The 15891-nt window shown below is 51.9% G+C and overlaps 1 protein-coding gene across 1 annotated transcript in view; it reads left to right on the forward strand.

Annotated features, from left to right (window-relative positions):
* The first annotated feature begins 1183 nt into the window (after positions 1 to 1183).
* The window catches only part of Nfatc2 (nuclear factor of activated T cells 2), a 111153-nt gene continuing 96445 nt past the window's right edge, over positions 1184 to 15891 (forward strand). The window contains exon 1 of the mRNA XM_041670442.1: positions 1184 to 1382. Within this exon, the coding sequence (XP_041526376.1) occupies positions 1253 to 1382 (130 nt within the window). The 5' untranslated portion in view covers positions 1184 to 1252. The remainder of the gene's footprint in view (positions 1383 to 15891) is intronic.

Below are 15891 nucleotides of genomic sequence, written 5' to 3' on the forward strand. Positions count from 1 at the left end.
CCACCTCTGCCTCTCGGGTCCATGCCTGGCTACGCCCAGTTCAATGATGGGGAGGTTGAAAGCAGACCTCCATGGTGGAGAAGCGGCTCTCCCCGAAGAGTGCTTGCCCTCTGCTCCCTTCTTCCTAGTCCATGCTGCAGCAGTCTAGTCATTCCTCAAGCCTGGGTTGTGACCAGGACCTTAGCGCCCTCCCCATCCCCCCGACTTCTCATCTTTTGATTTCCTGAAGTCTTAATCACCCCCTCACATGTGGCCCCATGTAAAGATTTGGCCTTTATAAAGCTGTTCTGGTGGCTGAAACCAGCCAGGGGCACAGGGGACCACTGCCCGGTTCTGCTCTGCTACCTACTTTCTCAGTTTGAGAGGTTATAAGCTGAGAGGCTCCCTGGAGGGTGGCCCTGGGTTCTGCTGTATTCAGCAGCTTTCACATCTTTATCTTGGGGGCTTGATCCAATATTCCTGGGCTTGAACCCAGATTTATGGCACCAAAAGCCATGGGGAGGAGCCAGGTAATCTACAGTTTTCATCAGGCGGATGTATGAGTTACCTGTCAGCCCTACCTCCCACACATCAGACCACTTCCTGTTCTCACTGTCAGGACAGGGTCCCCAGATCATCATCAATCAAACTCTTCGCGTGTCACTTCCCCTTGGTACCGAGTCCTCTCCCGGTGGTCAAAAAGGGTCCTGATCTTTGTCCCTTATCTGCCCCAATAGGGCTACAGTGGCTCTATACGCCAGGTGGCAGCGGGTAGATGGCTCAGGCCTGGTCAATTGAGGTCGGGGCTTGCAAATCAGAGACTTGGAACAGCACCACAGCTGTGGGCATGCCAGAGAAGACAGGGCGTTCCTCCCCCGCGAAGGAGAGGAACCAGGAAAGGCTCAGCGAGTGGTCCCTAAGGTAGAGCTCGCGAGCAGCAGCTTCTGGCGGGACCCTGGGTCAGACAGTGGCAGGTGAAGCAGAAGTTGCCTGGGCCTGTCGCTCAGGCCAGACCGGGCTGTGCCCCTCCCCGTCTGGGCGGCGCCCCGCCCGCCAGCCACCGCCGTCCCGCCCCCCGCCCCCTCCAGGCTGCAACAGGTGCCTTGAGCAGGAAGCTCGCGCCGTCACCCGCTCCCCGGACGCGTCCAGGACCCACTGCGCCGCGAGTCATCCCCGGCCCCGGCGTGCGCCCCAGACACGGTGACTCCGGTCCGCGCGAGCCTCCTCCCCTCACCGCGACCCTATCAGGCCCCGCAGCCCAGCTGCCCCAGCCATGGACGCCCCGGAGCCGCAGCCCGACCCCGACGGTGGGGACGGCCCAGGCCACGAGCCTGGGGGCAGTCCCCAGGACGAGCTGGACTTTTCCATCCTCTTCGATTATGACTATCTGAAACCCATCGAAGGTCGGTGGAGGCTCCCCCCGCCTGGCCCTCGAGCCCTGGCGGGGACTTGGGCCTGGGGACCCGGTGCACGGCTTTCTTCAGGAGTTTGCAGCAGGGACTGCCCCTGCCCTGGTGACAGGGAGGTTAGCCAGAGAGAGTGGCTGCAACCACCCTGAGGGGGCGGTTTTCAGTTCCCCCTGAGGGTCGCTGTTAGCATAACAAAGGATGGTCAGGTCTCCAGGACACCCCAGAGGTAGTGGAAGTGCTGTCTTTGCCCTCTGAGAGTAGAGTTGGTGGAGGGGCGTCTGCCCAAGGATGTCAGGGAGGCTGCTAGAGTCTGAAGATCTTACCCCTGAGGCTGTGAGACAGTGGCCCTGTGGCATCCTGGGAGCCGGTTGTTGGGGACTTTGTGTTGAAACTAAGGAAGAGGCTGTGTGTCTCATGCTAGAGGGTGGTTTGCCTTGGGTGTCAGGAGGCTGGCCCATTTCCTCTCTGAGTTTACAGTCACCGCAGGTGGACCAGCGCACTTATTAAGTGATCTTCCACCAGCCCCTCACCCATGCTGTAGTGGATGGGGGGCACCTAGGTGAGGAGGACACAGGTTGTTTTTGCCTAAGTTCAGCCCGCACCTTCATTTGGCCTCTGTTGCTGGGGGTTGGCCAAATGCCCCTATCAGCAACATTCTGTCAGAAGCAGGAGGAGGCTCTTCGCCCAGCCTCATGGTTTCTAGTTAGAAAGCTTGTCTGGGAGCAAACAAGAACCTAACCAGGTTTCCTGATTTTAGCAGCTCAGCCCGTGCTTGTGGCAGGCCCAGGAGCAAGCCTGCTGGCAGCTTCCAGATGCCCCGATGGCTCCAGGCTTGCTGGCATCTGGTGCCTGGTGCGTAGGAAGGGCTGCGATGCTGGCTGGAAGATATTGAGAGTCGTGGTGGCATTAACCTTTCTTCCAGCAGGGTCCTCGCGGGCAACCTTTGGGAAGAGACCTGCTTGGTGACAATTTTGTGTGTTTTGGCTACAGGTGCTAACTATAGTGGAAGAGGCAGTGTTGATGTTTTAGACGGCTTTCCACTGAAAAGACAATTAGGAATCTAAGCCATCCACACGTATCCGTGGTCTCTGTTCATTAAGATTAAAGTCACATCTGGTGGGGAATTCACACACCTCTCTCAGGCTCACAGTTTCTCTCTCTCTCTCTCTTTCTCTCTTTCTCTCTCTCTCTCTCTCTCTCTCTCTCTCTCTCTCTGAGGTAAGGGTGGAGGGTGAGGATTTCCGGGGAAATAGTTTCCAAGCCAAATCTGGTGGGAGGTGCTTTTTATAGTTTTTCTTGGCAAGTAGGGCGAGTGGCCAGCAGATGGGCAGCTTAATGACCATGGGAAAGCCTAGTAACCTGTGTTGTTGTTGTTTTAATAATAAACTTTATTTTGGGGGTTCCAGTTTCTCATTTATAGAAGTACTATGATAGTAACTCAGTAGCCCACTTCCCTCTTATTATGGGCCTGGGGCATTAACAGGGCATATGTACTTGTTACTGATGCTTGGTCATGAAGAAAAGTCTGTGCTTTTCCAGTGTGTGTGTGTGTGTGTAACAGCCTTGAAGTACTGTGTTAGAAATAGGTACTATAGATATGTTATATACAGCCTGTTTAATTTATGTCTGCGGCAGGGTATCATGTAACTTGGGCTGTCCTGGAACTAGACAGCTTCCTTGCCACAGCATCTTCCAGGGTCACAGGCTGATGCCACCGTGTTTTAACTTGGGTTTTTTCTGATGTTTTTCTGGTTATGATGTAGCCTGGTTAGATCAGGCTAGAGGTGTTAGGGAGATCACGGGAGTGTGGGGCCATTCTCTTCTTATGTCAAGGGGACATACTATCAGCCCGATTCATTGCTGTTGACCCGACCTTCCCTGCAGGGGAAAGGCCTGTGAGCTTCTTCCTGGTGACCCCTTTCCAGATTGCGTTCGTAGGAAAGTCACTAGGTGAGGCCCTTGCTCAGGTGCGGCGAGTGATGCTCTGGGAATCTGTTGGGAAGGTGAGGCCTCTGTGTGTGTGTGGGGGGGGGGGGCAAGCGTCACAGAAGGGACTGTAACGACAGCCGTGGGGTCACCTCTGGGGGTCTCCCCTTTCCGTTCCTTCATAGTGGGAGTCCCTGAGACCTAAGCTGACCTTCATCTTGATACTAGGCTCTGGTTCTAATGATATGCCTTGAGTCAGCTGGCCACGAGCCTGGTAAAATCCACAGGAGGAAAAGGGTCAACAACGAGATGGATGCTGATGAAAACAGGTGAAGGCACACAGGGACGTTTTGGGAGGTCAGATCTTTGGCTTGGTCCATGGGATATACCTCTCACCCTAGCAGGCAGGCATGGTTTTTGACTCCCAGTTTACAGAGGAGAACTCGAAGGCCTAGAGAGGTGGAGTAAGTTTCTGGAAAAAGCAGAGCCGGTCGATGGCAGAGCTGAAGTCTGAGCCTAGGTGCTGATTTACCGTTTGGGAGGCCTTTCTCTCCTCCCCTGCGTGGGAGGCACTTGGTCCACGGGCCACGGCAAGCAAGGGACTGAAGACAGGAGGAGTGGGCTAGGGCAAGCCATTTAACCTCTTTCTGGACCCTAGTTTGCTTGTTTGTAAGTGGCTAAAATAGTAGTTCTATTCCGCGGTGCACTTTGGGTGAACTAATCCACTGAAATTAACCACTGCGGGTTTTGTTTCTAGCATTTACTAAACCTTTCCTTTCACGGTCAGCACGAGCCGTTCTTCTGTCACTCATCCAACTAATTTTCTAAGCAGTTACCATGTTCTATCTTGGAGCTACCCCAGGCGAGACCCAGTTCTGCCCATGCTAGTATCCCTAAACAGGCCCCTCTTATCGTCTTTCTGAATGCATTGGCTGATACCTAAAATGAAAGATTCCATCAAAGTGGAGATTGTAGGTCTCTCTCTGTTTTCAAGACAAGGTTTCTCTATGTAGCTTTAGCTATGCTTGGCTGTCTTGGAACTCACTGTGTAGACTAGATTGGTCTTGAACTCACAGAGATCTGCCTCCTGTCTGCCTCCTCAGTGCTGGAATTAAAAGTGTGCACCACCACCACCCAATCATCTTTGTCTCTTTAAAAAACTTATTTTTAACTATGTGTGTGTGTGTATGTAGCTATGTGTGGGTGTGTGCACCATGTGCTTGCAGTTGTCTGTAGAGGCCAGAAGAGGGCGTTGGCATCTGGAGATAGAGTTACAGTTGGTTGTGAGCCACCCAGTGTAGATGAGAACTGAACTCTGGTCCTCTGGAAGAACAGACACTTTTAACCAATGAACCAGCTTCTCCAGTCCCCTTTGCCTTGCTTTTGACCATGGTAGGAGGACCTCAAATGCTCGTGTAGGCTTCAGATGTATGCGTTTATTATGCTCAGAAGGTATCCATCCCTGTTTCCCTGGGAGTTTTATTAGGAATGGGACTTGATTGGCATAAAAGGCATGTGAGTGTCTATGAGAAAATATGAGCTTATTCTTAAACCTGCTGCATATTGGTTTATATAGTAAGAGGTCATCTAAGTGTAAATATATAAGTGCATTCATCATTCCCAGTATTTCTTGTGGTGGCAATATCAGTTTGATTGCATATGAAGGTCTTTCCCTATTCCAAGGTGATGCTTTCCCGTGATTCTCTTGCGTGTGCAGCTGGCCTTAGGTCTCTCTCCTTCCTATGCTGAGGAACCGGTGGGAGTCAGTTCTCTTCCTCCATCACACGGGTTTCAGGGACCGAATTCAGTGGCTGGGTTTGGTGGCAGGCCCTTTACCTGCAGAGGCATCTCACCAGCCCTATTTATGTTCGCTGTTTCTACGGGAGTCAGTTTTGGTAAACCGTATCCAAGAAACTATGCACTTTGTCCAGCTGCGTTTCCAAATTTATTTGCCCGGAGATGTGTTAAGAGCGCTCTCATTTCTCTTCTGGTGGATGAGCTGTCCAAGTTTATCCCATGTAGAGAATAGGATTAAGGGTTCTAGGATCCTGGTGGCTGCCGATCACACCCTGTTGGTGGCCCCTTCTGTGAGAGTGCCCTGGGCATTCTTGAGGTTCAGTGGGTTCTTCCCCCTTCTAACCTGGAATTCCCCAGGAGTCCATGGTCATCTCCAGAAGTATCAGATCCCCTGTGTGCTGGGTTGGGGACAGAAATGCTGGTGGCTCACTATTAGTTTGCCTCAGTGGGTCTGATGCATTTCCTCTTCTGACTCCCTTTTGGCTCAAGTGTACGGAACCAGCCTTGACTTTCCTGAGGTCAAGCAGAGAGGCCCCTTACTATTGCTTGCTGCTTTTCAGTCTGTTTCCACCCTTCTTACACTGCTGGGTCCACACTCTCTGAAAACATGATGAAAACCACAGACACCACACAGTCACACATACGTACTCATGAAGTGGCTCTGTGAACACAAATATGTCCTGGGCACAGAGTACACACACACACACACACACACACACCATTCACAGGTGTGCCCCAGGGCACTGCCTCCCCCAACTCCCACTGCCATGAGCTTTTTACACCATTTCTCGAGGGAGTCATGGACTGGTCCCTGACGTCACCTACGTTTCAGCTTGAGAACACCTGCTCTCAGCAGCCCATTTGCAGGGGACAATGAAAACCTCATCCTTCCAGCAAACACATGGCATGCTGGTTCTGTGCCAGGCCCGGTGTGATCTGGAGATGAAAGAGACCTGGTCCCTGCTTTTGTCTGGCTACTCCGGAGCCAGCATGGGACACAGCCCGGTAAACAAATGGGGACAAATGAGGTGCTGTGATATAGTAACAGGCTTTTTTGGGTACTACTAAAAATAGGCCTGTATACTAAGTAAGCTGGCTTGCTGGACACACATGACATTCAGAGATGTTGCCCTTTGTGTCACGTTAAGGACAAGTCTTAATGAGCCTACTTTAGACAAATAAGGTCTCCAGGTGCCCCAGGAAAAGTGATCAGAGAGGCCTGATCAGAGAGGAAGCGGGGCTGGAGTGGCCCCCGTCATCCTAGCTTGCAAAGCTCACAGTCGCTGTCATTAATGCTGATCTGGAGCAGAGGCACCATACAGCCCTGCCATCAGCTGCTCTCATTTGTCCTCAGGGCTCGCCAGCCCCAGAAGCGGTGAGCCAAGTGCAAGAAATGTAGCTCACATGCTGGCAGTGCCAGGCCTCTCTGGAGTCGGGGCACCTGGGGTCCCCGAGTCTTTGTTCAGCTTTATAGCACCCAGCCAGAGTGTCTCCAGACACCCCAGAGCCGCAACCTCCAACTGACTCCGACAGGCCCCACACGTGGCAGCTCCTAAATGTGATGACCTGTAGAAGTGGGACGGTCAGTGCTCCTCTCTCGGGCCTATACATCAGCAAAATAGAACTGGACAAAGTACAGGACATAAGGGGCGTTTGCTCCCCTGCCACACATCATCTCCTTTCTCTCTTCTCTCCTTCCTTTCTTGTCTCATTTAGCCCAGGTTGGCCTCACACTCTCTCTGCAGCCAAGGATGACCTTGAACTCCCGATGCTTCTGTTCCCACTTCCCAAGTTCTGGGATTTTAGGCATGTACCATGACACCCAGATTACGAGGTGCTAGGGGCGGAACCCTGAGATTTGTGCAAGCTAGGCCAGTGCCTTACAGATTCGAGCCACATCCCCCAGTCTCTGTTTTTGCTTCTTTCCCCGCCATGCATGCTTCCTGGAGGCACCTGAGTCGTCCTTCCCGCTGACTGTGCAAGTCAGAGCATCATGTGTAAAACTCGAAAGCCTTGGTTTGACTTGTGGGCTGTCTGGAGACTGGGCTGAGCGGAACTGCAGGCCTGCGGCAAGCAGATCAGGGCTCATGGATCAGATCGATGCAAAGTTGCTAAGGTTCCTTCGAGGGCTGCTGGAGGTCACATGACTTTGGTTCCTGGCTCATGTTTCTTATCTGTGCTGTGGGCTGATGAGGACAAAGGGCCCCACTGGGGCAGAAGTGAGGGTTCAGAGAGGTCCAGTGGCCCAGGCTTTGTGACTGTGGATGGTCCCTGACAAATCGGGGTGTCCTAAGTGTGTTGGCTCCTGGGGAAAGAGCCTTTTCCTTGGGCCTTGATGTGTCCTGAATCAGAAGAACAGATGGGCCATGAGGGGTGTGGTGTCTGTTGGCTGCCGGGCTCCACCCCGTGCCTGGTGCCTGAGCAAGTCAGCTAAGCCAGAGGTCTGTTTGGTTCTGACTCTAAGTCCCCTGTCCACTCCACTCAGTCCTGGAACCCTGCTGGCTGCAAACACTTCCTTAGTTGTTCACGTTCTGTGGCTGGAAAGTTCTGGAGGCCTCGTTCTGGGTGATGCAGGCTGCTCCCAGGTGTTGTCTGGTGAGCCAGGCCCAGAATGGAACAGCCCTGAAAACGCAGCTCCATGATAGGTACCCTGTGGCTTTCCCCTAGAGAGGACTTCCTCCCTCCCCCAGCACAGGAAATAGCCTCAGGCTCCCAGAGTGCTGTGGCCAGCTCACTTCCCTGGCTGCTGCACCCTTACAGCTAGGGTTTTGCTGACGGCTTCCAGACTGAGTCAGAGCATCAGGAAGGCCTGGAACCTGGGCTGTTCTGGGATGGATAAGGCTGCCTGCTCCTTCACCTGGAGCTGAGGGAAACTCTTTCACTTGCCCTCTGACCTTTTGGCACTAAGCTTTCTCCCAAATATGCAAAAGTAGGGGCGATGGTGCAATGGGCTGGCATGTTGCTAATGCAAAGCCGCCTCATCTGCACCTCCATCCCGGGCATCTCCCCGCAGTGGCTTTAAGTATAATTAATTCATCTAGTATTTTATAGATCAGGTGTCAAAGACGTGGACCCCGAGAAAAGTCAGATGACTGCTCTTGGGGAACCTCAGGGCACTGGACTCCGGGGCCCCCCAATATTAAAACTCTTGTGTAGAGTGCTCACACCCCTGACTTCAGTAATGATTAAAAAATAGTGTCTGTGGGGCCAGCGAGATGGTGCGGTGGAGAAAGGTGGCCCCTTGCTGGCAACATGAGCTCCATCCCCAGGACTCACGTGCTAAATGACTCCCCTCAGTTGTCCTTTGACCTCCATGTGCATATCAGAGCACACATGCTAGTAATAAATTTAATAATAAATTAAGAATGGTACCCGTAGGATGACTCAGTGGATAAGGTGCTTGCTACCAAGCCGGCCACCCTGAATCAATCCCAGGAAACACATGGGAGAAAGAGAAAACTGACTCCTGCAGGCTGTTCTCTCACCTCCGCATGTGTGCTCTGGCACACGTGTGTATGTGTGTCATGTACACATGTGTGGACATAAATGCACAATTCTAAAATAATACAAAATTGTTTTAAAGGAAATTCTTTTTAAAAAGTAAAGTGATGTTTCCCAGGTTCAGTACAGTTTTTTGTTTTGTTTTGTTTGTTTTTGAAACAGGGCCTTATGTAGCCCAGGTTGGCCTTGAAGTGTTTGAGGATGGCTTTGAACCTAGGGTTCTCTTGCCACCGTCTCCCAAGTCCTGGCACGCGGGGATGTACTTCAAAACCAGTGTTCTAGTTTGCTTTTGTTGCTGTGATAAAATGCTGACCAGAAGCAATTCGGGGAGGAAGGGATTGTTTGACTTGCAAGTCCCAGTCCCTGTCTATCACTGAGGGAAGTCAGGAGGCTGGGCCAGAAGCCTGGGAGCAATGAGGGCTCCCTTCCTTGGTCCTGCTTGGCTGCTCTTCATGTACAGCCCAGGCCCACCCATCTAGAGGTGGCCCCTCCCACCGTGGACCAGGCCTCCCACATCTATTAGCAATCAAGAAAATGCCCCAAAAGCCTGCCCGCAGACCAATCTGATGGAGGCAGAATTTCGATAGAAGGCCCTCTTCCCAGGTGTGTCAAATTTAGAGCCAAGCTTATCCCACACATGGTTTATGAAAAATTGCTGATGAAACCCAGGGCCTCTGCATGCTAGGGCCACACTGTAGCTGAGTCACATCCCCAGGCCCCAGGTGTTGTAGCCCCAACATTTCTGATGCACAGCTGTTGGATCTACAGACAGAGAAGGCAAGAGCGCAGACAGTCAATGCACAGGCCTGATGCTAACCTAAAATAGTTAACATCAGCTACCCACCATTCAGGCCTCACCGTTTGTTTCCCAGGCTTTTGCTGTTAACTTGTTTGTATCCATCCCTGAAGGCCCTTGTATTGGGAGTGGTTGACTTGACCATTGCTCCCTTCGCCCTTTGAAAATTCCTACCAATTTCCTTTTTTTTAAATAAATAAATTTATTTATTTATTTATTTTTATCTTACTGGCATTGGTGTTTTGCCATGGGTGTCAGCTCCTCTGGAACTGGAGGTACAGACAGGTGTGAACTGCTATGTGGGTGCCGGGAATTGAACCTGGGTCCTCTGGAAGAGCAGCCAGTGCTCTTAAGTACTGAGCCATTTTTCCAGCCCCAGCCAATTTTCTTCATGTTTATCTATTAAAGAAATAAAGGAAATAAGGTCCCCCCACCACCCCACCCCTCTATGCCCTGGATATTGCTAGATGTCTCACCCCTGTGATTTTTTTGGGGAGGGGGGCATGTTTCTCTGTTTCTTATAGATCGGCATGTAGTTTGTGTGTATATGCATGCCTTTGCATGTGTGTTTGCTTGTGTGTATACGTATGTGTGAGCCCACCCATGAAGGTCAGAGGCTAACTTTCCTGAGCTGCTGACTGTTTAATAATTTATTTATTTTTGAGGCAGGGTCTCTCACTGACCTGAGACACACCAGTTTAGCTGGTCTGGCTGCTCAGCAAACCCCAGGCTCTGCCTGGTTTCTCTTCCCCAGAGCTGGGATTATGAGAATGCACTTCTACCATGCCTGGCTTTTTTTTTTTTTATTGCAGATGCTGGGCTCAGCCCTGCAAGCACTTTACCAACTGAGCCGGCTCCATATCCCTTGGCATTTACTTCCAAAGCCCTGTGCCCTGGACTTTTAATGTGTTTTCTCGCTGCCTTTTAGCAGGCTGAGCTGGAGGCAGAGCGGGGAGAGTTCCTTTTCCTGAGCGGGCAATGGGGCCCAGCCTGCCTTCTAATCTAAGGATTTGGAAGAGGGCCTGTTTCGGTTAATAAAGTACATTTCTCCCAGCCAGCCTTTCCCTGTGAATTTTAATTGAGCTCTGCCTGAGCAAAGGCAGGAAAGCGGCCGGCAAAGCACGGGATTTGCCAGGGCCTTATCAAAACAGAGCTGCTGGGGGATGCCTGCAAAGGGGGCCGCTCCCTGAGAGGGGAGCCCCTTAACTGAAATGCTTGAGCAGTCAAGCTAAAGGCCTAGGGAAAGGGGTGTTTGCCTGCCTAATCCTCAGCCGGTGGGCTGCAGGTCTGAAATCCACAGGGGTGATGTCACCTCTGCTGGGTGGATTGGGAGGAATGTCTTAATGACCAGGTGTGGGTGTGTGGCAGCAGGGCAGGGGGGCTGATTAGGCATGCCCACCTCTGGAAACATGGCACCCATATTGCATGGGGGGGGCATAAATAAGACACATCCTGTCAGTAAGGTATTAGTGCTTGAGTCTCTGGTTGAGTTCCATGGTTTCATGGTCACCTAGCGGAAGCTTTACTTGCAGGGGTCAGGCTTTTGAGGGACCGGGAATGAGTGAGGGGGCTCAGCTCCTGGAGGAGGCTAGGGTGGGCAGAGGCTGCAGGGAAGCCTATGGCTGTCTAACCTCAGCCCTTCCTGCCTGGCTGCCACGGAGTGGGTGGGCCGTGTCATGGCGAGTCCCGTTTCTGGGGGAGGATTATCTAAAGGCTATTTTTGGTGAATTCTTCTGACCAGATCTTCCCTTCTCCTTTTGCTGAGGAAGCTCTTTCACCAGCTCTCCAGATCGCAGGCTTGCTCTCCAGGACACGTGGAAGGAGGGTGGCTGGTCAGGAAATGGAGGGGTATTGATATGAAGCAGTACCCCTGCCCCCCCCACTTCTGAGAAAGAAACCTACTGAGCCATACAGGAGAACCCTAGTCTTGACACTGAGTAACAGAATTGAGGCAGTGCGTGTGTGTGTGCGTGTGTGTGCGTGCGTGTGTGCACGCCTGTGTGTATGGGTGTGCGCGCGCGTGTGTGAATGCGTGTGTGTGTATGGGTGTGTGTGCGTGTGTATGGGTGTGTGTGCGTGTGTATGGGTATGTGTGCGTGTGTATGGGTGTGTGCGTGTGTGTGTGGTAGCTTCAGTATTATGGAGTGTTACGGCATCAGCAATGTCTATTTTTTGCGTGTGTGACCTTGGGGGATTCCCTGCACCTGAACCTCAAGTTTCCCTGTCCCTTGCAGTAAGGTGTTGGTAATAACAGCCTCCTCGCTTGTTATAAGTGCCTAAAAGGGAAGACATGCAGGCTGATGACGTGGTGGATGCCAGCTATCAGAAAGACGGCAAGCGGGAAGGTGACTAGGATTCCTGAAGACAGGAGGACCCCCAAATACCTCAACTGCCAAATGGCCCCTGGCCCTCTGCTTGAGGGAGGCCTTGAGTCGTACAGGGCACACATGCCAGCCATCTTCCAAAGCAGCCCAGGACACCATGTTTTTACAAGCATCCTGCCAGCTGCTGCTTTGCTAGCCTCCTTGCTCTGGGACCATCCTCTCCTATGTCAGCGTCCTTGTTGGCGCCTGGCTTGGTGGCAGACTGCCGGAGGAGCTCCCGAAGCTGCCTCTGTCTGTCTGGTGAAGGCAGACAGCTGTCTTCTCTGGGACAAGGTCAGAAAAGATGAGAGGGTGCCAGGAAGCCTGTGCCAGCACCTCCATGCTGGCGAGACAAGAGGTAAACGTCCCCTCGCCTTCTCTGGTGTTCTTGGACCCACTGATCTGGGTGGAATTTCTCAACTTTCAGGGCCCGTCTGTGTGTGTCACCTCTGAATAAAGGGGCGTGACAACCTGGATCTTCTCCTTTACACACATGACTCATTTTTGGGGAATCCTGTCACCACTGCCCTCTGTGTGTGGAGAGGGAGGGGGCCCGAGACTTGGGGATGTGGGGGAAATTGAGAGTCCCCTTCATTACTTAGAGACCATTGGTGACTCTTGCAAATGCTTCTCCCTGTAGACTGTGAAGGCAGCCAGATGGGAAATCCGCTGCCTTCCTGCCCTGCTGTGGGGCTCCTGCAGCCGCATGTGCAGGAGTTTAGGGGAGCCACAGGCCTCTGTTCCCTCTCCTTGCTGCCAGTCTGTGCTGCCTGGCTGTGGTATCTGGGCACTACCATGGCGACAGGCTGTGATGCCACAGAGCTAGACCTCAGATGTGAGCTCATGAAGGGGTGGGTTGGAATAGTCTGGGCAGGGACCCCCAGATCTGCAGCCCATCCTGTTGTGGGCTATGTCCCCTCCCCCCAGGCACTTCCTATAGGCTCCCTAGTGAGGTTTCTATTTTTGTCATTTCTATTTCACTTCCTAAAAGCCTGCCTGGACTTTTTAGACACTTCAAAGATTGTTTTCACGGCGTTCTTTCCTCCCCCTCCCTCTCTCTGTCTGTGTGTGTGTGTTGTATGGGTGATGTATGTTGTATGCGTGGTGTGTGGTATGTGTATGGGTGTGTATGTGTGAGTGTGTGGTGTCTGTGTGTGTGTGGTGTGTCTGTGTGTGCGTGTATCTGTGTGTGCGTATGTGTCCGTGTGAGATGTGAGTGTGGTATGTGTGTGTATGAAGTATGTGTGAGGTGGATATCTGTATGGTGTGTGTGGTGTATATGGAATGTGTGTGGTGTGTGTGTCTGTGTGTGGTGTGTGTCTGTGGGTGTGTCTGTGCTGTGTGTGTGTATGGTGTATCTGTGTGTGTGTGCCTGTGTGTGGTATGTGTGGCGTGTCTGTGTATATGTGTGCATGTGTGTATTGTGTGTCAGTATGTGTCTGTGTGAGATGTATGTGTATGTGTGTTGTATGTGTGTGGTATATGTTGTATGTGTGGTGTGTGTGTGGTATGTATGGAGTGTATGGGGTGTGTATCTTTAGTGTGTGTCTGTGTGGGTGTGTATGTTTGTGTGTTGTATGTGTGTGTGTGATGTATGTATGATTTTATTTTGGGGCAGGGTCACAGGTTGACCTGGAGTTCAATATGTAACCCAATGTCTTAAACTCTGAGAAACCCTCCTGCCTCAGAGTCCCAAATTCTGAGACTATAGTGTACCCTGGTTTCCTTTTTTTTTCCCAAAGGTTTCTCTTTGGACAGCAACCTGGCAGTGAGTGGCAACCTGGCCTTGACCATGGTCCATTCTTGAATGAGCAGCTGGCAGGAAACGAAGTGGAGTGGCAGCTGGAGACCACTGAGTGGCTACAGTGTGGTTTTAACTCTCTCCTGGGGCAGACAGAAGGACTGAGAACATTCTAGAAGAAAAGAGTTGGGATCTTAGGTTGTTAGGCCAACAATGGCCCTCAGCAGGTTCTGTCCTGGGGCCCCTCACTTCTCTGTGTCATAGTTAAGATGTCACTATTCCAGAAATAGTCTCTTTCACGAGAAGTGGTGCTCAGCAGTGGTTGTGGGGGTGGGTGAAGGGCCAGGTTACCTCAGACTGTCTTGGCTCTGCAGCTTAAAAGCAGTGTGACTTTGGGCCGATTACTCACCCTCTCTGAACCTCATTTTCCCCATTTGTAAAATGGGGAAAGCTGTATTACCTGTTTCCTAGTGTTCTTGTGAGAAACCCCCACTGATCTATGCTGATTGTGTGTGGTGGTCTTTGATAGAGAGCAAATGGCACAGGTGTGTTGACTCTTAATACTTCTGTTATGACAAGGAGCTTACTGAGTCACTGAGACTTTGGCAAGGTCGGTGGCTGCACTCCCAGGCAGCTGCGGGATGGGGTGAGGGGCACCAGTCCCCGGAGGGAGAGTGCTGGAGGCTTTCTCTAGCTGTTTCACACACTTCCAGAGGTCAGTGCTGTCTGGGAGGCCAAGAGAATTCTTGAAGTGCTGACCAGTCCGTTTTGTTTTTATAAAATTCCTTCCTCTTTTACAAAATGCTTTTGAAGAGCTTGGGGCTAGCGTGAGTGACGCTGTCAATCGAATAGGGAAACCATAGCAGGTGAAGCCAGAGCTGCTGCCTACAATACTTCCCCAGTGTCTGTTGTACACATGCATGGGGCTTTGTGTGGCGTAGACGAGCTGCCCCGTGTGTTACCTGTGAGAACAGAGTGTACTCGGGTCTCATGTCAGGGGTGTGAGGCTGGGTCCTGGGTCCTTTGGACACCGTGTGACCCTCCAAAAACTAAGGGGTGCCGAATTCTCTGTGAGTAGCTCTCACTCCTGGTAGGCTGACCTGGCCCCTGGCAGTTCCCGGAAAATTGACCGAGGCTCCCCAAGTCCTCTCAGCGCCCAGGTGTTGAGTGAGCTCCAGGGACCTGGTGAGAGACAGATTCAGGTGTCAGTAGACCAAATGGCTAGCAGAAGCTGTAAGGAGTCAGAGGAACCAGAATGAGCAAGGCATACTCCTCCCGGAGGTGGCTTCCTCAGGTCTCAGGGTGTGGCCTACAGGCCAGGCTTCAGGCAGACTGCCTCTGCTGAGCGCAGGAAGTGTGCGTCAGAGGTGCAAAGCCCAGAGCCCCCGGGCCTCAGCTTCAGTTGGCCTTGCAAGGCAAGGGGACAGTTGGGTGGCCAGCTATTGGGGTGGGTGGGGCAACTGCTCAGCTCCACACCAGCCCCTGCAACAGAGTATCCTTATGTTGTAGTAGATCCAGAATCCCCAGCCCATGGTGGGTATGCTCCATCGGATCCCGCTAAGGACTCTGGGTAGGTGAAATCAGCTCTCTGTGCCCCATTTCCTCCTCTGTGGAAGGCGAGCAGCTGTCCAGGCCACTCGTGTAGATGTGAGGGTTAAATGCATGCCACGTGCTAGCTCCAGTGGTGGGCCCATTCCCAGTACTTTAGCTACCCCAGTCCTGCATTTTTTTTAAATAATAATAATAATAATAATAATAGACTTCAAAAAGCTCACCTTCTTGGAGTGGAGGGACAATCTGTTACTGGCTCTCTGCATAGGGCTCTTTAGGATTGAGCTTAGAAGCTACTGTAGTTCAGTCTGGCTAGTCAGGCACCTCTGTCTTGATAGACAGTGGCCCAGGAGAAGGGAGCTGGAAGCATGGAAGGGAATTTTGGACAAGGGTAACTTTGAATGCGGTGTCTGTCTGTCTGTCTGTCTGTCTGCCTCTCTCTCTCTCTCTCTCTCTCTCTCTCTATCTCTATGTATATGTGTAGTCTCTGTATGTGTCTGTGTGTATGTGTCTGTGTGGTCTCTGTGTGTATGTGTCTGTGTGGTCTCTGTGTGTGTGTGTCTGTGTGTGTATATGTGTGTGGTCTCTGTGTGTGTGGTCTGTGTGTGTCTGTGTGTGTGTGTGTTGGGGAAAGGACAAGATAGAAGACCCAGAGCAGTCATGGCTCCCGCCTTCCTCCTTCCTTTGAGGACTGACATAGGCCAGGCATCTCTCATGGCAGGTGGCATAGAGGTAGCCCACTATGAGTGCATGGCACATAGAGAGAGCTGTGGCCTCTTTAAAAAAAAAATTGTTTTATGTTTTGCCTGTGCACTATGTGTGTGCCTG

This window comes from Microtus oregoni, unplaced genomic scaffold (genome assembly GCF_018167655.1).
Source record: "Microtus oregoni isolate MIOR12 unplaced genomic scaffold, Mior012 000020F_ref0000438, whole genome shotgun sequence".
NCBI classification, from domain to species: domain Eukaryota; kingdom Metazoa; phylum Chordata; class Mammalia; order Rodentia; family Cricetidae; genus Microtus; species Microtus oregoni.